A 25636-nucleotide genomic window follows, 5' to 3' on the forward strand; every position below is an offset into this window, starting at 1 on the left:
TATAAAAAAAATTATAAAAAAATAATGTTTTAAAAAATTTATTAAATACTATCTGACTATATCACTACACATACGTAGAGACTCTAAATTCTTGGGCTTATTATGATAGAATAATACAATTGATTTAATCGCCAAATCATCAATTATTGCATGAATCTTTATTCTTGTGCTTATTATGATAGAATAATACAATTGATTTAATCGCCAAATCATCAATTATTGCATGAATCTTTGTGAACAAAGAACGGAAGTGACTCCCAACCTCAGAGAGTTAGGGTGGAACTAATGCACCATTGGAACGACGACAACTCCATATATCAAATTTAATAGAGTTTTTCGGATGTGAGGCCGATTGTCTCCACTTAAATCCGTCATTGATGTTAACCAACCTGCTCACCTACTCAAGTGCCTAAATGTAGGAAGGAATTAGAGATTTCACATCCTTGTATACGTACAGAGACATTATCCATTTAGAATTGGGTTTTTCCCAAACATTTAGGTAACTTCGATTTCAATCTGTCGTGACTAACTAACTCCTTATGAATTGCTTTATGCAGAATGTATATTTTTAGTTCTAGAGTGTATGAAATACAACCACCTCAAAGTATAAGCTAAGGTTTCTCCTCTCCTTTAACAAAAACTTTAGGATTCGAGTGTATCACTTGTTTTACCATTTATTTGATTTTGGTACTAATTTCATGTAAGAGTGCTCAATTTCCTTAAGCACACATGCACGCCGTGACGGATTCATGAGCAATCGGGTACTTAAATGATTGGCCATGCACACGAGCAGGTTGACGTAATCAACAAATTAAGCAGTCGATCATAACACGCCACGTGGACGTCATCCAATTTTGACTCTTCTTATTTAATTTTTTTTCAATAAGAGAAATGCTCGAGCCTGCAGCTGCGGCGGGCTATTGTTCGACAACAAACATGATAAAAAAACACAAAATACAAAATCAGAACATGAACATATAATATAGAGAGAAGTTGAACATGAATTGAATGACGAATAAAAGGTGAAAATTATTAAAAAATGAAATTAAGTTTATAATTTGGACCTTTTATTCGCTATCCAATTTCTGTTCAATATGCCTCTTTATTTTGATTTCTCTCTCAAATTATATTTTTATTTAAATTATGTATCTTTTAATTTTTTATTTTAATTATGTAGTATTTTTAATTGGTAATTTTCATTTATTCATAAATTAATTTTATAAATAGTTATACTAAAAATGAGAAATATTAAAATAGTGTAATGCCAAAAAATTTAATATTCAATAGTTATGGAAATAATGTTGTAATCAAGAACTAGTGTAGAAGGGTTGTGGTCCTAATGAATGCCTCTTATATCTCAAATAACAATGCCATTTCTCCTATTCAAATGAAAAAAAATGTCACATTACCATTGTGAAATGTCCCATTTTCCCTATAATTGTTTTCTTAATTCAGTGTTGCTAAATGGAATTCAGTCTGCAATGAAAACGACTTGATTCGGACGATCGAGACAACAAGAAAGAGGTACATCAAGTACCAATTTCAATAATTGAAGAAAATAATTCCTAGCCACTAAAAAAAAGTGTAAGAAAATAAATGGAGTCTTGTTTTTGGATGAAACATCAAAATAGATTTACATATTAAAGAATGGTAGGTCCATAATTTTTAATAAGATGGGACGATTTTGTGTGTCACCTTCCTACAACAAGAAACCATGCCCAAATTAAATACCCAAAGTTGAATATCATCCATTATTGTATCACACACGCTTTCTACACTATATTTTTAGTCTTTCTCCTTCTAGTGACATCTATATTACTACCATTATATAAATTTAATTAAGGTATTGATTAAATTAATAGCTATTTTGATTTACAAATTTCTAGCTAGGGAGGGGGCGACTTACATTTAATTATAAGAGAGATATTAACTTTTTTTTAACATAATAAAAATAACTACTTGTTTTTATATATACATTATTTAATTTTGACTTCTTGATGTAGTTTCAGCAGGAGACGTTGACGATGCTGAAAACATTTTACGTGTTAGAATGATTTGAAATCCGCACTATACGAATTTTAAATCATTCCGACACGGAGAACATTTTGGTGTCGTTGGCATTTACTGCTGAAATTACATCACTTCTTAAAATCACGATCTCATTGTTATTGTTGATTTACAACCTATCAATGATTATGTTCATCTATGTTTATCCATTGTCAATATATATGATAAATAAATAAAAAGTCTTGATGATTACTTTTTAGTTATACTCTCCAATAAGATAGTATAAGTGAATTCAGTTGAAAGTGCCAAAGGAATTGAATTTTTCTCCAAGTGGCTGGAACATTATTTGATTTTGTCGTCGTTTGATCGAATGAGTTTAAGATTATAGTTGTCAGACTTAAATACCAAAAGTGGGGGTCTGTCTATATATGCTTTATAATTTTATACTCCTACATGTCAACTATCTATAATTACATGATTGCAAATCCATGAGCCTATATGCATATAGAGCCTCATTAGAGTTTAAGTTTTTTCAAGTATATTTTCAATTAATTCAACCTATAGGTAATTAAGTGACATTATACCCGTTATACAAGTATTTTTTTTATAAAATTAGTTTTTCCATTATTATTATTATAAATATAATATCCTTAAGGATAGTAAAGAAATATATGTAGTCAGGGACGGATCTGATTGGTAAGCAAGAGAGGCAAATGCCCTCCCTCAAAATTTCATATCTATGTATAGAATCTATTGTAGAAAAAATATAATATTAGTTTCTTCTTTAAATGCCCCTCTTCAAATACTTCAAATATCCCCACATGTATTTTTGCCCCTTCAATGAACATTTTCTAGATCCGTCCCTGTATGTAGTATAGTCTGTTTGAGATTAGAACATAAAATTCACATGCAGATTACATTAAAGTAAAAACTACTCCTAGTTAAATATAAGGATAATTTCAGACTATCCACTTAAGCATTAAAATCAGATTTGGTTGTAGTATTTGACTAGTTAAGTATAGCTTTTTATTAGAGAATAAAGTTGATTTGGTTATCTGTTGTTAGTTAAATGGCGGATGACATTTATAGGAGAATCGAGATTGAGATGCCATAGATTTATTTTGTGGTATGGGGTATTAATTTATGTTCCACAGCTATCATAGGGTTTGTAGATATCTTATAAAATTCCCAAAACATAAACTCATCATCAATCTCAGTAAATATTTCAAAATCTTATAAGTGACAATCATTTTATCAAAATAACTATTTATAATTTATTATTTAATAAATTGACTTTTAGTTTTATCTATCTTCCATTTTTTTTCCAGTCAACCATTTTCACAGTTTACAAGCTCTTAAAATACGTTTAATTAGATAAACTATAATTTTTTTTAAAAACAAAATGAAACATTTTAATATTTTCTACAAATTTCTCTCGAAGAATTCCCCATATAAGTACTACTACTATAAGTATACCACAGCATTATAAAAAAAAATGGTTCCCAATAAAGAGTTTCACCGTCCAAATTTGGTGAAAATAAAGTACATAAATTCTTTGAAAAATATTATCTAATTAAAGAGCATTTAGTTGAGTATTACGTTTTCCTAAAAAAGTATATTTACCAAAAAAGTATTTGATTATATACATATATAATATACAAAGGGCGGTAAAAAATATTTGCACTTGACCTACTATATGTATTATACACCAATAAACATTAGTATTTAAAACGACTATGATATATGCAATCAAGAAAATATTAACTAACAAAACAACTAAATCCAACCAACAAATGAAACCTCTCCATCTATTAGCACAATATATTGAGGCATACCACTGCAAATCTTTTATAATTAAAAAAATTATTAAGCACAAGCTTTTATCCCATACTTGATTACAGCTATTACCTGATAGAGGGAGCTATCACCATGAAATAGACTTGCATATTATTGAAAAAAGTACTACTATTAATTTATAAATCTCACTTTAATTTTTTTTTGTTGGTCGTTATTATAGAATTGGTTATGACCACTATACTATTGACACGTCTATTTAATTTGATCACCAAATAAATAATAAATTTATTGAGCGATCTATTAAAGATTACACTTTTTTTGCCATATTTTTGGATCGCAAATACAGACTAATAAACACTTTTTCAAGTATATGGCGATTATGAATTGGATATCAAGAAAAGTCCAAAAACGTTACGCACGAACCCATTTATGTTTATCGAATTTTAAATTCAAAATTAGATGTATAGAAATATAAGTAATGTTCCACTAAAACTACTTGCTTCTTTAATTAATTAGGTTCTGGATTTCAGGCTGGTATTTGTTTTGGCAAATCTTTTTGGTGGAGAAGATGGGCTACAAACTAACAAAAATGTAAAAAATAGCAATTTTCTCTTTGTTTTTGGTATTTTTTTATTCAAACCAAACGAACGAGCAAGAAGTAGTTTATATAATACCACTACATTATTCTTTATTTTATCTTAATATACTCCCAATTTGGACCTTCAATTACATTCACATGAAAAATCATTTGATGTGTGTATTTCCTTTTAAAGGAGTACTATCTTTTATATACCATATTTCATATAAAGTCAAAACATGCATGTGTACGAAATGAAAATTAATGACCAAATTCAAGCAATTAAAAGAAGAAGAAAAAATGAAAAAATAAGGTGATCATGTCGAAGTCAAACTATGGTTGCTTATATATATATTTAGATGAGACCTACAAACGAAAAAGTCGCATTATATAGATTAATTGTCGATCTACATTTAAAGCATTAATTGACATGCTTATTATATATACAACACATCATGTATAATACTAATACTATGTGCGACCCAAAACCAGGTCCCCTACAAAACCAGGCAAGAATTAAACCCCCTTTTTTGATATAGTTTGCCTTCTCCCTTTATTTTTTAATGATAAAATTATATCAATATTTAAAGAGAGATATTTGGTGAACAGTATGGGTAAGTATATTGTACCTGAATTTCATAATAATAATGATAATCCGGTCATTGGAGGGGGACATGAAAGGATGGACAAATAGAAGAAAATTAACACTATCATGAATTTGACCAATAGTTATGCACATTATCATGATTTATACCAAAAAATTAAGTAAAAGAGGATCATTTTTGCTAAAGCTTAGTTGGAAAAGTCTAGACATTTTTAGCTTCGGATGCAAGAACTTGTCAGACGTAACACAACTCAAGACCAAAAAAAAAAGGAATGCATGAAAACAAAACGTAATAAACTGTTGAATCACGGAAGACCACTTTCCTCAAGATGAGATACGATATCGGTTGTCATCTTAGAAGTTAAAATGATTTCGTCTTATATATAGTAGCACGACAGATAATTAAAACGAGGTCCGATGAACTTAAAGAAGCGAAGACAGAGTTTTGACAATAAAATAGATACAAACTTAGACCCGGTCTCAGCACATTGCATCAACAGATGCGGACTAGTGGTCATGAGTATTGGCTATTGTAGCTCATCATTTTTGCGCATAACTTTTACATTTAGTGATAAAATCCCGAATGAACTTGATCGATGAATGTTCATTAATTAATAGTAATAAATATGATATACACATTTATTAACCTATTCCTAATAGTAACTCCGACTCCATATATACACTTTAAACCACTATTTTTAGCTCATCCCGATTTTAAAAAAGTTAAGTATACAATGTTTATCTACTATCGTTTGAACAAGCTTCCAACATACATCTAATTTTAATGAGGCAAAGACAAAAAGAATATATATTTGGTGGCATCAGAAGAGGCAAAAATGAGTGGTTAATTTTGAATGAATATACAAGTGAAAATCCTTCCCACCTCACAATCAATTTCCTAATTAAATTAATTATATTATAAGTTTGTTGCAAGTTGTGGGGTGGAAGCCACTCCAAAACCACTTTGTGATGATGTGATCAAATCCAATGACAAGTGTTGAATATTATATGTTTCATAATTGAGTTTAATTAGAAACCTGTCCATAGATTAGCCGCAAGAGTTGTTTTTAGTTTTTGGGATAAGACCACTATTTAATTTGCTACGTAGCGACAACTTGTTCCCTTAATTAATTAATCACTAATCACCAAATTACCAAAAAGATCTTGACTCTTCAAATATCATAATTAGGGAAACCCCATTTCCATTTTTGGCTTATTCCCTTTCCTAATTATCGGAAAACCAAATGTATAGTATAATCCCATCTTCTTTCTCTTAAGTAGTAAGGGTCGCTTTCATTCCAAGTCATTTTTCGACTTTACAGATTGCAATCTCAATTAATTAAAAATTACCACTTTAATTAACCTCTGTGATTAACAGTAATTAATTAGTGTATATAATAAAACAAAATAGGCAGAATCTATGGAACTTTAGACACGTGCATGAACTAACGTACGCGTGCATGTACGTTATACGTACATACCAGAAATGCTGCTGACGTGGAAAGTGATTATTTTATTATTTTTTGGTGCCTTTTGTAAAGAAAGAATAAATAATTAATTAAAATAATGGCATGGAGGAGCATTGAACCGAGGCAGCAGGAGTTAAGATGTGATTAATTAAATTAATCAAAGCCAGTTGGCGTGATTAGCGATTAATTAATCTGTGACATGACACTGCTGCTGCTGTTGTTGTTTATATCAATTTTGGAGTAAAATTTTATTTAAATTTTGGAGTATATATATAGCACATCGTACGAATAAATTATTAGGATCCAACTATGAATGTCCCATTCCCAGATCAAAGGGGTGTAAATGAATATAAAATGTAGGAGTACTATTATTTATAATCTCGTGTTTAAATTTGGATCAACATGCAAAGTTGTTGTGTGTTTTAAAATTATACTCCTAATTAAGGGCTAGACAGTATATAAGACAAATTTCTGAAACTTTTTGGGGTTAAAGTAGAGTAATCTGTTGGCAGATAATTTGTTTAACAAGGATTTGAGGAGTAAATGTATCATTATTCCATAATTAATAAGATAACATTTTGAAATATGGCAATAAAAAGTTTTTTATAGGATGTCTGATGATGTTAAGGGGATAGAAAGAGTAATACACTAAATTCCAATGTTCAAATACTTTTACACATATCAACCGTCTTATACTCCCATATTATCAATTTTGTTTTTCAGTATCTTATACCTAAATAACTTGGTCAGCATTTACGCTTGAAGACCTGAAGCTCCTCAATAGTTTGAATTATATTGTTCGACGACAAAACTTACTGATGGCGGCGACAAGTTATGTGCACATGCACGAAAGATTTAAATTTGAGAAATTACCATTTCTCATGTCCCAACTATCTTGAGTCATTTCTTATTTAAAGAAAGTTAAAGTCATTTAATTCCTAATTAACTTAACTACTTCCACTGATTATTATTTTTTTTTTTTTTACCGCAATTCACTAAATAATGATGAAAGTAAAGTTGAGGAAATTTAGTTAAGTTATGCTATAGAGCACTGCTAAAGTAAAGTTGAGGAAATTTAGTTAAGTTAAGCTAAATTCATTGGTTGGAAACGCAATTCAATTATGACAAATTTCAAACTCAAGTCCAATCCCGACCCAGGAAATGGAATAAGACTATAATTTAATTTCTGAGTCAAATGGGCTACTATTAAAATTGACTGGGGATGAAGTCAATGTATTGATTAGTTATAGTTAGTAGACTAGCTAGACCCATCAAATGTGAATTTCTGCAAGTGGCACAAGTAGATCTATAAAAATTTACAAATATACTATTCGATATCTTATGCCATTGCCAACAGCCTAGTTAATCCCCTATATAAAGTTCAATATTAATTAATTACTGTAAGATCAAGTTGATCTCATTTGGTTTAGCAATTATTCTAGCAGTCTTATCCTAAAAGCCTAAAACCATTACTATATGAATTAAGTACTGTTATTGCTTAAATAGGAACATAATATGTAGTTTTCGAGTATATAGGATGGTGGACACCCATAGTTTATTTATATTATAACTTCAACATTTTTTATAACTCTGACTTAATTTATTGAGTCGATCGATGTACTATAAACAATTTTGAATTCCGCCAATAGTCCATGATACCATTGCATGGTTGGACATTTTATATAGCAATATTTCTTGTCAATTTATGTCGAAAAGTTGTTCTATATGAATAATGTCAACATATTAATTAGTCTACACGAACTTGTGCCCACAATATTTCTTATTGAGCTTAATACTAGGCCGCGTTTGATTTTGGTGGATGGCATAAATAAAAAATAATATGTGTGGATAAAGTAGGATCGGATTATTTAAATTATTTGGTGTTGTATTTGGATTGATTGATTACTGTTTAAAATATATTGAGTTATAACTAAATGTTCAAAAAAAATTGAAGGATGATTAAATAATAAAAAACGTTCTACATTGAAGGTGTCAAATGTAATGTAAATTGAAATCTATTTAATCGATCAAGCTTTATTGCTCAAGCCCAACGCAAAATATTTATGCTAGCATTATATATTTGTGGGCTTCTGACGCCAGGCTGCGGAACTGAAATTTGAGTAAGGCCCATTAAAGTTTAATTAATGTGAGGAAGGTGCTGTGAAATTACCTTATTACTAAATATAGAAAGATATAATTTTGCATTCTTGATCTAATTCAGATGGAATCACTCAAATGTTAATCCAACTAGAAGTAAATGAGTTGACCTTAATAGATCGATAAAGAGAGTTGTGATCGAATATTTATAGACCAAGCCCGAAAAAGCTCAATAAAACTGGCTAGATATCAAGCGGGCTAGCCCGCTTGATATGATGTGATGCTGAGACATATAATCATAATTTCTATTAGTAGTAAAATTTCAGTATTGTCATAATGATGAACAATGTCTCAAACTATTTCAGCCCAGCTTACTCTTAGGCCAACATATATTTAAGTTTTGTGACAGTACCAAGTAGCAAAAGAGAATCAAACAACACTCCCAAAAAAGTGTTCAATAAAATTTAATAAAATGATACAAGTAGAAAGTTAAGAACTTAAGGTGGTGTTTTTTTGTAAATAGTGAGTATTATACGCCTAAACTATAAGGAAACAGTGTTAAAAAAAGTGAATGCCTAGATAAAGATTAAATAAAATGTTGGGTTGCATTTTAGTTACGAACCGAGCTACGTATTAGAATATAATCTTGGGTTATCTCGACAAGCCAACAAGCACGTTAGTACTAGTATTTACTAACTATCTTGTGATCAAGAGTCACAAGAATTCAGTTATTGACATAAACTAAGGAATATCATTTTCATTAAATTGAGCTCAACCAAAAGAAAAAAACAATGTAAATTAGAAGAAAATAAAGTGTATTATTAAAATATTTAAGAACGTGCTTCCATCTATAGGTCGACTAATGAAGAAGACAAGAACTAATGGAGAAGATTAAAATTTAGTGATTCTTTTCAATGACCTACATCACATGGTTCATCTAATCCACTCTCTAATTTCAATGTACTTTTCTCAACTATAGGAAGCATATAATTCAAATTTGAAGTGAAAACAAATAGTGCTACGCATCTACGAGTCATATTACTCAAAATCCATATTTGTAAGATATTTATATAAAAAATTATTCATAATTCGAGATCCCAATGGTCAGATCCGATTTTAAATATTATTTAACACATATACCTATCCACAATTATTTATCCGTCCTGCACAATGCTAATAAAAATCTAAATCACCTAATGACTTGGTCCATTTCCACGTCCGACTACTAGTATTACTTATTTTTTAAATTACTTGTAACAAATCAATTAATTTAATTAGGCAATTTTAATTGACAGACTTGGACATTACGGTGGCTGTTGACTTTTAGTGGGCCAGGCAATGTTTTGCAGTTGGGACGATTTTAGCCCTGTCTTATTGACTTTACGCATTAATTCAGATTCTGTTCCCTACTAATGATTTTAGATTCAATAGTCTATTTTACTATATACTCCATATATATTTATTTAATTTTCAATATGTTAGGTTTGAGTTGAATTTACACTAATAATTACGAGTTTGTTGTTTAATCAGACCATATACTAATTATTTTAAAATAAAAAAACTAGTACTAAAAAAATACTAATCTCGATTTTGCACTTTTAATTAAAAAAAATGTATAAAATGATATTGCAATCTGCAAATCACAGCTAAAACCTCTCTCTCTCTCTCTTTCCTGCTGAAGGTTGAAAATTCAACTGACGTTTGGAATTGGGTGATCAGATTCAGTTGAGAAGCATGATCGAAACGGAAAAGTAACTTGAAATGCGATTCCATTGATGCCTAGACTTCCAATTTCTTCGTAATTTGTTTTATACCGGAGGGATTGAATGGGTTGGAGCAATCCATTTAAGGAGGTGGCGACTTCCAGGCCATTGTTCCTCACGATCTACGCCACCGTCATTATCGGATTATTAGTTTCTTCATTTTATGTCTTCTCCGCAGTTTTCTCCGGCTCCAACTCCATATCTTCCTCCTCCTGGATTGTGTCCGGCGACAACGCCACTGGTCAGTCTACTTTCTCAGTTTTTTTTTTTTTTTTAAATGTGTAACCAAAAAATCTGTGTTTTCGTAGTTAAACGTACGTAGCTCAGTTGGAGGCTTGTGTGGTTTCTCTGTATAATTTAATGTAGCTTGGAGTTTAGTTTGGATGTTGTTGATTTTCGGAGATTTTGATTTAATGAGTCTTTGTTTTTACGTTTAGTATGTTTTACTCGATAATTGAATGTTTGACCTCTTGCTGCATCTGCCTGGGGAAGCACATACACTTTGGTAATGGTTTCTTAGTTTATTTAGTTAACAACTAACAATTCAGTTGACTATAAGTTAGGTAAAAAGCACTTCTCTATGGCTGAATGTATTTTGGATGATATGTTTAAGATTGATCTTAAAATCAGCGCTCCTTCCATTGTACTACTCATTAAGCTCGACTACGATCTCAATCTAGGCATGACTCTTCTAGATTAATTTTATAATCAGTGTCGTTGGATGTGATTGATTTTAATGTGCAGAGTGCACTAAAATGATAAGTGACATCAAGTTCATGGAAAATTAGGCTTAAGTTAACGACTGCTCGATTCATTGGATGTTCTAAACATAGAATTGTGTTCTCCTTTTACCAATTTCATTGTTCCTATATCCACAAGTTTCCAAATTGTGTGTAACTGTGACCTCTTCATCTTTTCACCTGGCCTAAATGAGAATTTTTAGAATGATCCTGCTTATTGGACTACCTTCAGTCATACTCTTATTTGATAATCATGTTCCTTTTCTCCCTGGAAATAATAGAGGAATAACGACTTTTTTTCCTGTCATGATAACCCTGGAAATAATAGAGGAATAACGACTTTTTTTCCTGTCATGATAACAAGGCTAAGTGCATAACTAATTAGTACCCTCTTAATTGCTATTTTATGACAAGCTTCAATATTTTATCTTGGTGGTATCATATGTAACTGGTGTATTAACAAATGTTAATTTCCCTCCCTGCATGGCAGAATCACATTCAATATCCTTACACCCGGTATCTGATTCTTCCATTCACGTAGTGGCTGGTGTGACTCTGAATAACACCTCTGAACATAGAAAAGAATCTCTGCAGCCTATTTGGAAGGTTCCTGCTCCTGGTTCAAAAATGCCACCTTTGGAGACTTTTAAATTGACCAAGGAACTGGTCGGGAAAAGGGTGAAGGATAATGTTATAATTGTGACATTTGGTAATTTCGCATTCATGGATTTCATTCTGAGTTGGGTTAAATCCTTATCAGATATGGGGGTCGACAACCTTCTTGTTGGTACGTATGCTATGGATGGAGAAACATTACATTGTGCCACTCAATTGATATAATAAAATAATCAAGTGATAACCTTTTGTCAGGGGCAATGGACATAAAATTGTTGGAGGCTCTTTACTGGAAGGGTGTTCCAGTTTTTGATATGGGTAGTCATATGAGCACAGTTGATGTTGGATGGGGCTCTCCAACATTTCATAAGATGGGTAGAGAGAAGGTTATTCTGATAGATTCTTTCTTACCTTTCGGCTTTGAGTTACTGATGTGCGATACTGACATGGTCTGGTTAAAGGTAATTCTTAAACACCTATCGGTAAATGTCTTTCTGTTTGTTCCTATAATCCTTTTTGTCACATTCTTCTGCTGTGGATACTTCTTTGGGTTTTGAAGAGAACTGTCGTTCTGTTTGTATCCAAATGGGCAGAGGCACAGGGTGAATATGCTTACATCTGTCATATATATGTTTGCATGGGTGCTAGGCATAGCTATGTTTTGTATGCATGACTCGGTGCTCATGCCACTAGCGGTTGAGGTTTTAAAAATTGAATCTTTAGGTGTCCTCAAAATATATATCAAGTTGATAAGTCAAATTATTTTTCTAGATAAACATTGAATTCAAATATGGAGCTTACTCAAATTTTTTTCGTTCTAATTCCCCTTACAAGTCCCCCTTTTTATTTAAGCTACTCATTGCAAACAAAGTAGAGGAATAAAGTTGCTGTCTTCATATCTTTTAACAACTATAAATTGTTTTGAACAGAACCCGCTTCCTTATCTTGCGCGTTTTCCTGAAGCAGACGTGCTGACTTCTACTGATCAAGTTGCACCAACAGTAGTAGATGATCGATTGGATGACTGGAGACTAGGTAACACGTCCAAGTATGAATTTTGTGTCGCTTACTGCTTTCTCTTTTTTAAAGTGAATAGAACTTCTTCCTCGACATCAGTCAGAACATTGTGCCAATACAATTATGTATATTCTACTTTTTATCGATTGAGGTGTTTGGTTAGTCTTTTTTAAAATTATACTGGGCCAACTTTGTTTTAATATTATGTTTCCCCTGTTTTATAAAGAATGTTGTGACAGTCATCGAAAAACTTATTGGAATCTTGGGGGAAAAATAGGACCTTTACTGAATAGAGGATTGATTACTTTGTACGATTTGGTTGTTCAAGAATCATAAGATAGCTTCTGAAAACAGATAGAATTCTTCGCCAGTCAATGGGCTTAATCTACAAAATTCCTTCATCTTAGATGTGTTTAAATACATTTCAAATTTACTCTTCCGTGAACCCTCACACGATATTTGTTTTTTGTTATTTTTTACTTTTCCTGCGAACAGCTGGGGCAGCCTACAACATAGGAATTTTTCACTGGAGGCCAACTCCTTCCTCGAAAAAGTTAGCAAAAGAATGGAAGGAAATGCTTATAGCAGATGATAAGATATGGGATCAAAACGGTTTCAATGAGATTGTTCGCAAGCAGCTGGGCCCATCTGTTGATGAAGATAGTGGACTTGTATATGCTTACGATGGAGAGCTTAAGCTAGGCCTTCTTCCAGCAAGTATATTTTGTAGTGGACATACTTACTTCGTCCAGGTGGCTTAGTTTGTATGCTTAGTTACAAATCAAACTTTAATTAGTCTGACTTAACAGTAAAAAGAGATAAGAAAGTCCTGCAGAGAAATGATTTTGCAAGTCTGGCGGTGAAAATTCTACATGTATGGCATTCTAATGGATTTTCCTATACTTGTCAGGCCCTATATGAACAACTTAGACTAGAGCCATATGCTGTGCACACCACATTCCAGTATGGTGGTACTGAAGGAAAACGCCATCGGTTACGTGAAGCTAAGGTTTTCTATGATCCACCGGAGTATTATGATACCCCAGGTTATTATTCTTTTCATTCCCTTCCCATTTTTGTCATTATACTTTGACCTACCTGTTTTGGCCCCCAAAAGGTATAACTTAAACATTAGTTGTAACTTTTGGTGTCCTGGAGAGGGGAACGATAAATAAGGGAAGGGGAATATTAAAATATTAGGATGCAGGAGTACTGGCAACATTGAGCAGCTTTTAGCTTACCCAGCATAATCTATTTCTGATTCTTTGGACATCATTGCAGGAGGATTTTTGACATTTAAACCTCAAATTCCAAAGAACTTGATGTTAGATGGAGAGCATAACATTGACTCTCACTTTGCTCTTGTCAATTACCAAGTAAGTGCTCATAGAATTTTCAGTTCATTAGTAGTATTATTTTTAACTGTCAATTATAGTAGGATTTTGCGCCTGTATTTACTACAGTTGTCCCTGACTTTCAGATAAAGCAGATACGAACTGCTCTTGCCATTGCTTCATTGTTGGGTCGCACATTGGTAAGAACGTGGTCTACTGAATTTTTTAACCACTGCCCACCATTATCTTTTGTTTTATACTCATATCGTATTATTTTGACTGGTCATTCAAAACTTAAGGACTTCCATATTAGTAACAGAACTGACATAGGATTCCTCATTTTTACTGTGACTGCAGTAGTAATGACCTTCAGTAGTAACCGATATATCTATCTGGATAGCATATGTTACATCAGTTTACTCGCACATGTTTCGGAGTTCATCTTGTGATCTTTGTTCTTATTTTGATTTTAGGTAATGCCTCCACTATGGTGCAGGTTGGATAGGCTGTGGTTTGGACATCCAGGGATTTTGCCAGGCACCTTGACTAGGCAACCATTCATTTGTCCTTTGGACCATGTGTTTGAGGTATTACTGGTCACCTCTCTCCAATTTTATGCTGTTAACAATGATATGCAACCAAGATATTAGTAAAATAATGCATGTTCTTCTTTCTAATAGGGAAGCATATAGTATATATTTTGTTAGAAAAACAATGTCTATTAATGCAATATACCTTAGTGATTTAGAGTAGTCTGTTAATGAATTATATCATGTGCCTGATGAAACAATTTCCTTGAATTTTTAATGCAGGTTAATATAATGTTAAAAGACCTCCCAGTGGAGGAATTTGGACCGGATATTAATATTAGAGAGTATTCTTTCTTAGAAAATCCATATATGCCGCAAGAGGTTAATGCTTCCAACTTAGAACAGAACAATGTACACTCTGTGCTTTACTGACATCCCCATCTTTTATACAGGTGAAAGATTCATGGCTTGATGTGCATCTCTGTCAAGAAGGATCGCCTGGTTGTAGTGTTTCAAACAGCACAAATCCAGCTGGAATCCTCAAGTTCCCTAAGCGAAGTACAGAGGAAACGGTAACTCGGATTTTGACTAGTCTCATTTATATCGATCTTGTTTCCTTAATATTCCCATCATGTAGGTGCTCAAATGGCATGATTGGAATATCAGCTTTGTACCATTTCTACATTTTGAAGCATTGGGATTAGTTTTGGGAACCTACTTGAAAATATTCATATTATTAGTACAATTTAATATTTAACTTTTTTCTGCCATTGAACTCCCACTCCATCTTGTTACTTGTACCAAAGTTTAAAATTTTACTTTGTTCCTACCTACAGTTCAAGACCATATTTTCACCATTGAAGGATATCAAAGTCATTCAGTTCTCATCAATGCATGAAGCCTTCGTAGGATTCAGTGACAAGGCATGCCATTCCTCTCAACCTATTTTCTATTACTTGTCATTCTTGCATGGACACCGAAACTCATATTTCGTTCGAACAGGAGACGGAAGAAAGATTCAGGAGGCGTATGAAGCGGTACACAGGCATTTGGTGTTGTGTGGGAGATCACAGTCCGGGCCACATATACTACGACGCGTATTGGGATGAAAAGCCTGGTTGGAAGGCAAAACCTCCCCAGACTCCAGAAGAGGATCACCCCCCACTTTGAGGCTTGTCATTTTTGTAATATTATATTGCAAATTTGGGGAAAAGAAGAAAGCATCTGAATGTTGCAATCCCCAATCATTCAAGGTTTGATGGGGTATGCATATACACAGCTATGAAAATCTATACATAGAGATGACACGGGTTTCCTTTTCCTTTTGTTCTTCTCTTTCTTGTTTTCTCCTCTTCCCGGGTTAGTGTTAAGCTCTTTCTGTAACCTGTATCTTAGAACAACTATATTATTTTATTCAGAAAATTGTTGGGCTAAAATGTAGCTATGCAAATAATTGGGAGCTCAAGCGGACATGTCATTGTATTTTTTGTTAGTTTTGACTTTTGATGAAGAGAGAGTTGTTGCAGAGAAAGAGAAGTTTTATGAAGTTTTTTTAAGTTTATGCATTGTCAGCCAGTTTTATGAAGTTTTAAGTTAATGCATTATCACTAATCAGCCACTAAGTGTAATTACATGTATTTTCTTAGGAAAGTAATGAGGGGGTTTATGGAAGTTTTGCATTAATGCATTATCAACTAGAAAGTACTATGGTTGTGTTCGGTTTCCTAGATAAAATAATACTACCAAGATACAATCTAGGATTGAGTTGCGAGATTATTTTAGATTTTTAGTCATAGGGGGTTAGCTATGACTAATTATCCCATGATTATCCATCTATGATTGAATTGTGAGATTAAATCTCTTGAACCAAACACACTACATATTTAATCCGGGATACAATCTTGCGAACCGAACCCTCCCTATATGTATAGTATTACATTGCGTATTTTGTTCAGAAAGTAATGAGAGAGTTGGCATCATCATTGTCGTTGCTTTGTTATCGGCACCAGCAGTCGGGCACCATGTGTGTTGTGGATATGCTCGGGAAGTCCGGGAAGCTCTGTGAGACTCATCATTTCATCAAGACGCTAGGAAGGCAACACTGCAGGCGTGCAGGGAGCTGAGGGGTGTGATACATGATATACAGATCAAGAAACTAACCGGTGTCATTCTTAATGAAGAGTAACTTGTAACCAATAATTTTCGTCCATAAAACAAAAATGAGTAAATAGGGTACAGATATATTGGTCGATGTGTGCTTAACACCAAAAAAAAAAACAGAAGGCAAATACTCAGTTACAACTCTCTCATAATCTGAAACTTTTGAACAAAAAAAAAAACTAGCTGGGGACCCAGCCAGCACTGTTGTCCAATAAGCATTCGATCACGTCACTGCAAAAACAACCTCCGACCTCATCAACTTTGAGAACCACAAGATGCACCATACTCATCTTCAGCTTTGAGAACCACAACATTCTGTTGACATCCAGGTGCAAGGAAATGTGGTAACCGGGGAGCATATGGCTGCAAGTTAGTCATCCAAATAATAATAAGATCCAGCGGCCTTCTGCTCCCGATCCTTAGTCGACTCCAGTTTGTTGATTCTAGGCCGGAAATTCGTGGGGTCTCTTCTGAACGTTATATCCAGGTGCTACACATAAAAAATGGTTAATGCAGATGAGCGGTTAACCATTATTGAAGAAAAATTGAAAAAATAGACATGGCTTACAGATAAGAACAGGTTCATTCCAGTCAAAAGTGATTGAGGTGAATTGGCAACACAATCAATGGATGGCTTTCCTTCATACACAATCACCCTATCAGCAAGGTATGTTGCCATGATGAAATCATGCTCCACTACAAATGCAGTCTTCTTCGCATGGAGTATGAATCTCTTTATGACTTTTGAAGCAACAATACGCTGCTCTGAGTCGAGATATGCACTTGGTTCATCTATCAAATATATATCGGCTGGCTGCAGCCACACACCAAAACAAAGAAGTATAAATGAGAAGCAAAACACCAAAAAAGGATACATCGAATATTCAAAGGGAAAACCAACAAATTATTAATGTATATTACCATTTTAGCATTATTGATTTCTATCTTATCGTAAGTGTGAACACAATTGTGTGGTAAAAATCATTAAGCAACAATCCAAATCCTTTTCAAGAAATCATTGCTATGAGATAAAAAAGCACCAACCACAAGGGGAGAGCCAAATTCATTCATCCAACATAGGAACATATGCACAATGAACTCCCCGGTTCGAGAAAATAATCATGGGAAAAAAGTGAAATTCCAAAGTTGAAACTGAAGCCACCACCAAAAAAACCGAACTTATAAAATGATGATAAAGAACAAATTTAGGTCTCAAGCAATACATAACAAGAATATGGATGACAATCATATGAAGGGACCTCACCTTTCCAAGACAAAGAGTGAGGGCGACTCTCTGTAATTCTCCACCAGAAAGATTCACAACCTCTTGATCCATCAATTGTTCAATCAATAGAGGTTTCATCACGTCTGATACAAACTGTGGATGCATGTATGAATCACGAATTTTTGAATGCAACAGCATTCTCACAGTATTCTGAAATTTAGGACTGATTTTCTGTGGCTTGTAAGAGACATTGAACTCAGGAATTTCCACATCAGATCCTTCTACAGAATCAGGTTTCAGAAGGCCAGCCTAACATTTGGGAGGACAACAGTTTCAGCATATACAAACAAAATTAACATGTTTTTTTAAAGTAAAAAAACTATACAACAAATGTACCAGCATCCGTATGAAGGTTGTCTTTCCTGTTCCATTTTCTCCAAGCATCACAATAATTTGTGAATCAGTGAATTCACCCTCCACAACCTTGAGCCTGAAGTTTCCCTGAGTCTTAGTCATGGTTGGATACTTGTATCTTGCATACGTTTCAATTTCTTCAGCACTTTCTTGTGGAGTCTCTGCAACCTGCAAGGAGAAGTACGTTTTATGGAAATTGGCGTCTGAGTTGCCCAAAAACATGTTAGAAGCAATAAAATAGGAATTACCTTAAATGTAAGAGATTCATCTCTAAACCTAAGATTTTCAGTTGGCACAAATCCAGCTAGGAAAATATTAATTCCTTCTCTAACAGAGAATGGAAGAGTAACCACCCCATATACACCAGGTCTCCCATAAAGACAGCATATGAAGTCCGACAAATAATCGAGCACACTAAGATCATGCTCTACCACAATCACATAGCTGAAAACAAAGAAGATAAGTCATAACCATGCATATAAATTTCATACAGTTAACAGAAAAAATGAATACCACTGACCTATTAGGTCGAAGCAGGGATCTGACAACTTGGGCAGCTTTGAGTCTTTGTTTAACATCAAGATAACTTGATGGTTCATCAAACATATAAATTTCTGCATTCTGCACAGCAACAACAGCTATGGCAAACCTCTGAAGCTCTCCACCAGATAAATCTCCCACATTGCGGTCCATAACCTGAATCAACTCAAGGTCAGCAGCAAGTTCTTGTTTCATATCTCTCTCATCTTTCTGAGAAAGAACTTGTCCAACGTTGCCTTGAACAGCTTTAGGGATGTGATCGACGTACTGGGGCTTGATGATTGCCTGAGATTAAATGCATCACAGCAAGATGAGATGAGACAGATCAATTAACTAGAACAAACTAAAAGACATTGAAAATAGCAATTGTTGAAAAAAAATGAAGATTAATATAATTTCATATACAAGCATATGATAACAAAAGTGCTTCCCTCTAGACCAAATCCTATATAACACATAAAAAACCTCCAACACTCAGAAGAACCCTAGTCAATGTATATATATCCTAACATTGAACACTAAGTATATGAATTGCAAGAACGAATACGAATTAAGAAGCCGAAACTATTCAAGCATTCTAGAAACATCTTTAATCAAAGCTAACACCTTTAAATTATCTTCAAGAATTCGGGTGAAGTAATTTTGCAGCTCAGATCCTCTAAAATAAGTCAATATTTCCTGCCAATCAGGAGGATTCTGCAAAAAATATAGAGTGGGAGAGAAAATGTCATGTTCATATCCAAAAGAAAATTCAAAGGTAGTTGAATTGCTAGAGAAAGTTACTTTAAAGCGTCCCAAGTTAGGTTTCAACTTCCCAGCCAAAACTTTAAGCGCAGTAGATTTTCCAATGCCATTAGTTCCCACCAGGCCCAGAACTTGCCCGGGTCTCGGTACAGGTAATCTGCAATAATGTTCGCAAAGTTAGAAAGTAACAGAACAAGTAAGTTGCTTATGAAACTGCTCTTGAACCAACCTATGCAACTTAAAGGTGTTAGGACCATAACGATGGGTTGTATCCTTGTCCAAGTCTTTTGGTAGGTTAATAATCTGGATTGCTTCAAATGGACATTTCTGGAAGAGCATGCAGAACAAGTAAGGTGACAACTCTACATCCAATTCAACAAACAAACTTGTATTTCATTTCTATCCTGCTTGACAAACCTTCACACAAATACCACATCCAATACACAACTCCTCTGAGATGAAAGCTATCTTGGATGCAGGAGTCACTTCTATGCAAAGTTTACCTGGATGGACACAGCAGCATATATAAAAATTTACAAAATCCCAAACACAAAATAAATTAAAAATCAATATGATGGGATCATCAGTAAATCAATATAGAACGTAGCTCAGTTTGGTAAACAGGATCCATGAAAGGCTAAATATAATGTTTTAGCATTTGACTCTACAAGTGGGAACAAGAAATTCATTCGTTGCTGATATTATTAACAAAAAATGGTGCAAATTGGTTCCATGGTAAGACTAAGCCATGCCGTAATCAAGTATTATGATTCACAACCATACTTCATCCAAATTTTCAGAACGTGTTTGATTGAACTGAGCAGTGAACAAGTTCTTATTATAAAAAGCCCCAATTCACGCCTACCTCTCAGATAAGAACGCAAAAAGTACATCACTTAGGGTTTAGGGTTATCATCTTATGACCAATTAATACTTCAGATGCAAATTCTCAAATGCAATTAGCATCCACCGCTCGAAAATTAACCATATGACATAAATACCAATTCAGATCACAAAATTAACAAATTAAGCTGAAACAATTAGAACCAGTGCCATATAATCATGCCGAAGAAGATAGTATCCAGGAATTAGGGGGTTTTACCTGTTTTGACAACAGGGCAACTTTTTTTGCACTCCTGGCGACATTTCTTAGGCTTGCACTTGTCGGAGCTCACAATAGCGATACGCGTCAATTTCTGATCCGACATCTCTCTCTAACAAATCAAAATCAAGAGAAATTTAAGCTTGATTCAATTCAGTTGATCGGAAGATATTATACAGATGCGTATGCGTGAATGAGTTGGCATAGGAAAAAGTAAAGGCATCACCTGGCTGCGAGATTCGGGAGAGAGAGAGGATGGCTGTTGGAAGACACACGCAGAAGAAAGATAAGCGGTGCTAGGGTTCCAAAGAGGGAATAAACAAAAGAAAGGATTTCTCTTTTAGTACTCTTTTTTTATTTTTCGACTTATTCACTTTATTTTAATTTGCTACTAATTTCAACTATAAACCAAATGCTTTTTAATCTATCTATATATAATTGGAAAGTTTTGAGAATAATTACATGAATCATTATTAATATAAAATAATTTTTATAATAAACTTACTATATTTTGGGAATAATTATATGAATGTCGTTATTAATATAAAAAAGATTTTTATAATATATTTATTATATTATTAAATTTTAATACGTGTTATATAACCTAAATGATTAACTATCCACTAATGACATTCATTGACATTTTTCCACTAACCTATTAACTTTGGGATTTATATAGTCGTAAATTATAAAGAGCTTTTTCTTTTAATACTGCTACTCTTAATGGTTGATCATCAATGGTTGTTTATGTTGTTTTCCTTGCAGGTCCTTATGGTGGCAATGATGTACGTTTTGAAGTGCCGAGCTTAATTGTGTGATTTTTTTCTCCTTTTCTTCATGTACTATTATTGTGAAGTGTCGAATTTTTATTGATATGTGTTTGTGATTTGTGTGTAATTTTTAGTTTATAAACTTATTTGATTATATGAGTTTTTATTTATACAATAAATTGCTATTGTATAAATTTGTGATTTTAGAACTTGAAATAATAATATTGTTTTTTCATTCTGTATATGTGAATTCGCAGTTTTAAATTAATGCAAATCGAAAATCAATTGAACCGGTGCACGGGGTGTGATACTGATAGTAATAATAATCACACTTGAATAAATCATTGACCTTTGGTAATTTATAGTTGTCCTTGTATAGGAGTATATTAATTAACACAATGTAAACGTAACAAATGGGGGTAACGTAATTAATAGGGGTTAATACAACCCATGATAACCGAATAGCAAAATTATTCACCTTTTAAAAATTTACTACAAAAATTGACGGTCTTTTGTAAGAACACTCAGCAACGTGGAGGCTTTGGCCTCGAACAAATGTGGGGAGAACATTCGTGTTTTTGATTTAATTTTTTGACCAGTCTAATTTAATGAGAAATGAATCTGATCCAATCTGGAAATCTGAAATTGCATTAAAATATTACTCCAAAATTCTAAAATTTTGAAAGTCCAATACCATTATCCAAAAAGTCAACATCCAATATCAGCCGAACTCCGTATACCTAACATATATGTGCACGAAAGAGCTTGAAACTATCCCAAGACGGCGAGTTGAACAATATTTCTCCGGCAAGCATGATGAGGTGCACATGTATTTTCTAAGTGATTTTGAATCCGCAAATCACATTTCTCCGATAGTAATTCATCAGCGAGAGGGGTTTTAACGATATAGTACAGTGACAATATAATGATCACAGTGACATCCAAAACAATTCAAGGTAAACATGCAAATCACAAATACAAACGCGATGAGAGTGGCTAAAATGGTTTAGTCACAAGGTCATCGAAACATTCTGCGATTCATACCTGAGAATGTTGACGGGACAAAGACACACAGCATTTGATGAATATATGTAAGAGGGGTCACAAATTCTTAGAAATGATAAAAAAAACATCCATTACATGCATTGAAAATGAAAAAATTATTTTGCTCAAAGTGGGAGGCTAAGCAAAAGGGTGAATGCACACGTTTAAAGATCATGAAGGTTTTGCTTGTACACATTATAAATCAAACATATCCGATGTAATCCAATATGAAGAGAAGAGGCAACTAGCGTCATAGATGACGAGGCCGACTCTAGCTCGACATCTGATGCTCTAGATGAATTCCCACATATCGAAGTCGACGAGTAGAAATGACAAACTCCAATTCGATCTCATCGAAGAGATGTGAACACATCCCTTCAAACAATGAAGATCTTTTTCACTTTTAGTACTTTAATTGTGTAAGTAGTAGTAGCATTTTATTTCAATTCCAATTTTAATGATGTATTTTTGAATTTAAATCATGTAGTAATTCTCAGTAATTCTCAAATTTTAATTATGCAGGTTTGAAATTTTTTATGATGCACAGTAATTGTTTACTTTGCAGTAATTTAATTTAATTTCATAGATATCATAATTTTTTAATATTTATATAGTTAAATAATGAATTAAAAATAAGTGATGTGACTGAAGTGTGGCCTCATCTGTGATAAATGGGTCGTGGGTGTTTCGTATTATGCCAAAATGTTTGGCTTGTGAGTAGTATGGTTGTGACTTGTGAGTAATTGATTAAATGTCCAGCTTATACACAGCGTCCACAATTAACTGTCAGCAATTCTAAGTTGCTTTAACCAAAGATAAAAGACAGTCGTACTATATGTTATTGCATAACAATTTGAAAAAAAAAAACAATGAAATCATGATTTCAAGAAGAGAAGAAAGGAACACACAGCAACATCTTTGAACGAAAAGAAGTTAAAAAACAAAACTTCCAACATTCCACCAACAATATATCACCAAAACATCTGACTTTAAGATACCACATCATACTCATATCATAAACAATCAAATACCCACCGTGGTTAGAAACATGAGTGGTATCCGTATTAGATCAAGCAACAAGTTTGGAGGTAAAGTCACACTAAATATTAAGAAATAGGAGCACTAGCTCTAATGCCATCAGGCCGAGCTAGCTATAGGTTGATAAAAAAGAAAAAGGAAATTACAGAGTCATTACGGCTGATTCATATGTATATATATCATAGTTTCAATGTCAAGGAGGGATGATTACTTCCACTTCTTGAACATGCCTTTGCCCTTGTGCTTCCCGTGCTTCCCGAACTTACCATGCTTGAACTTGCCATGCTTCATCTTCCCATGGCCATAATGACCACCACCCATCATGCCATGACCATAAGCTCCATAGCCTCCATGTCCGTGTGCTCCATGTGCCATATGAGAGGCACCGTAGGCAGCAGCGGCAGCAGCAGCACCTCCGGCTATCAGTCCTCCAACTCCTCCTGAAAGGGGAAACCTTTGTGAGATTCCTCTACATACTGAATCTATATCGATATAGCACATAGAACTTATATGGAGAACACAAAGTCGGATGGTTGAATGCAGTTCAGATGGAATAAAGGACTAGTGAGATTGGCATTCTAAAAAGATAATCATTCCACAAATATGGTGATAGCATACCCAATTTTGGGTGCAATGTCCGTCTCAAATGTGCATATCATATTCAATTTCAACCCGACAGTTATCAAACATTTAGATTTCACAAAACTAAGAGCTTCCAAGCTCAACCCTGGTCACATCCGTTAAACCAGAAGACGAAACGAGACTATTTATGAAACAAGGTAACCACAGTTATCACGTGAAGATGCACCTATGCCACCCTCTAAATGAACACAATACAATACATAAGATGCTCAACCACTCTGTCATTCAGCACAACACAGGCATTGGGATACAAAAATCGAGGTACAGCACCTGAGTGATGTTGACCAGGATAACCCGCTGGCGGGTAGCCTTGAGGGGGGTATCCAGCTGGCGGGTAGCCTTGTTGAGGGGGGTATCCAGCCGGGGGATAACCTTGGTGTGGAGGATATCCTGCTGGAGGATAGCCGCCCTGTGGAGGGTAGCCTCCAGGTGCGGGTGGGTACTGCCCCGGTGGGTATCCAGGCGGATAATGGCCGTGACCAGAGAAGAGCCCTTTGTCAGATGAGTCAGATTCATCATGTTTGTCCTTTCCACCTCCCATTTTGTCTAATCTTACTTGTTGCAATCAACTGAAATAAATTAAAATAGGATGATGAGCAACTGAGCATGTGTTATAGATTATTATATTTATAAGATGGAGTACTACATTTAATAGTATATATAACTCACGAATGCAACTAAAAGGCACAAGGTAATGCTTCTAAAACAAGGATACCTACATCTCAACTAAAATCAATCTCCTAACCTCAAGCGCTTTATGAATATAATAAAGCATAGTCAATGATTCCTCATAAACTAACAACATTTCCAGTTTCCACAAACAAAATCAAACATACTAATATTTAAATATGAAAAAAAGGAACAACATGCACTGCAAAACTGCTGAATTTCTGAATCAAAAAACAGTTTCATTCGATTTCTCTTAATTTAAAAAGATTTTAGTCAGTTAACCAATTTTACGAAATCATAAAATTCACAAAAAAATGCATGAATTTCTACCAAAATAACAATCAATATCAATAGATCAACCAAACAAAACAAACGTATAAATTGCACAAACTGATCACAACCGCAGCAAATCGGATCCATATACAAACCTTTCACGTATTACACAGAAACACGGTACAAAAAAAAAATAGTAAAGCTATATATATAGAGATTGAGAGATCACCTTCAAAATATCACAAAAAGCGTGCGGTAGAATTGAATGTGAGAAGAAGAACGGATGTGCGCAGATTTGCGGATGTTTATAGCAAGGAAATAACAACCTTTCGAATTTGATGGTAAATTAAATTCGATTCTCCGCGTTGCTTATACGCGTCCATGACGTGTTCTTATAGATATTTCTTCGCACTGACACGTGGCTATTTGGTCTACTTTCTATTTTTGAAATAATACTACTAATTT

General features: G+C 33.8%; 3 protein-coding genes across 3 annotated transcripts; 1 reads left to right on the forward strand and 2 right to left on the reverse strand.

The window, feature by feature from the left end:
• The first annotated feature begins 10176 nt into the window (after nucleotides 1-10176).
• LOC125210627 (arabinosyltransferase XEG113-like) lies at nucleotides 10177-16111 on the forward strand. The gene is made up of 13 exons (XM_048110166.2): nucleotides 10177-10555; nucleotides 11545-11841; nucleotides 11925-12130; nucleotides 12599-12704; nucleotides 13182-13438; nucleotides 13597-13732; nucleotides 13968-14062; nucleotides 14167-14220; nucleotides 14494-14607; nucleotides 14833-14931; nucleotides 15003-15122; nucleotides 15387-15473; nucleotides 15553-16111. Exons 1-13 carry the CDS (start codon nucleotides 10378-10380, stop codon nucleotides 15718-15720), a joined length of 1917 nt encoding a protein of 638 aa, XP_047966123.2. The 5' UTR covers nucleotides 10177-10377; the 3' UTR covers nucleotides 15721-16111.
• Nucleotides 16112-16736: 625 nt separating this feature from the next.
• ABCE2 (RNAse l inhibitor protein 2) lies at nucleotides 16737-21006 on the reverse strand. Its single transcript, XM_048114648.2, has 12 exons — nucleotides 20962-21006; nucleotides 20736-20847; nucleotides 20051-20136; nucleotides 19863-19960; nucleotides 19673-19790; nucleotides 19496-19585; nucleotides 18870-19174; nucleotides 18598-18793; nucleotides 18332-18517; nucleotides 17975-18244; nucleotides 17279-17524; nucleotides 16737-17200 (listed from the first exon to the last, which is right to left on the reverse strand). Exons 2-12 carry the CDS (start codon nucleotides 20839-20841, stop codon nucleotides 17081-17083), a joined length of 1821 nt encoding a protein of 606 aa, XP_047970605.1. The 5' UTR covers nucleotides 20842-20847; nucleotides 20962-21006; the 3' UTR covers nucleotides 16737-17080.
• Nucleotides 21007-23630: 2624 nt separating this feature from the next.
• On the reverse strand, nucleotides 23631-25551 carry LOC125214824 (uncharacterized). Its single transcript, XM_048115989.2, has 3 exons — nucleotides 25401-25551; nucleotides 24500-24798; nucleotides 23631-24027 (listed from the first exon to the last, which is right to left on the reverse strand). Exons 2-3 carry the CDS (start codon nucleotides 24768-24770, stop codon nucleotides 23795-23797), a joined length of 504 nt encoding a protein of 167 aa, XP_047971946.2. The 5' UTR covers nucleotides 24771-24798; nucleotides 25401-25551; the 3' UTR covers nucleotides 23631-23794.
• Nucleotides 25552-25636: the final 85 nt, after the last annotated feature.

Source organism: Salvia hispanica, chromosome 3 (assembly GCF_029641045.1).
Source record: "Salvia hispanica isolate PSC_SH4W2 chromosome 3, Shi_PSC_v1, whole genome shotgun sequence".
Lineage (NCBI taxonomy): Eukaryota > Viridiplantae > Streptophyta > Magnoliopsida > Lamiales > Lamiaceae > Salvia > Salvia hispanica.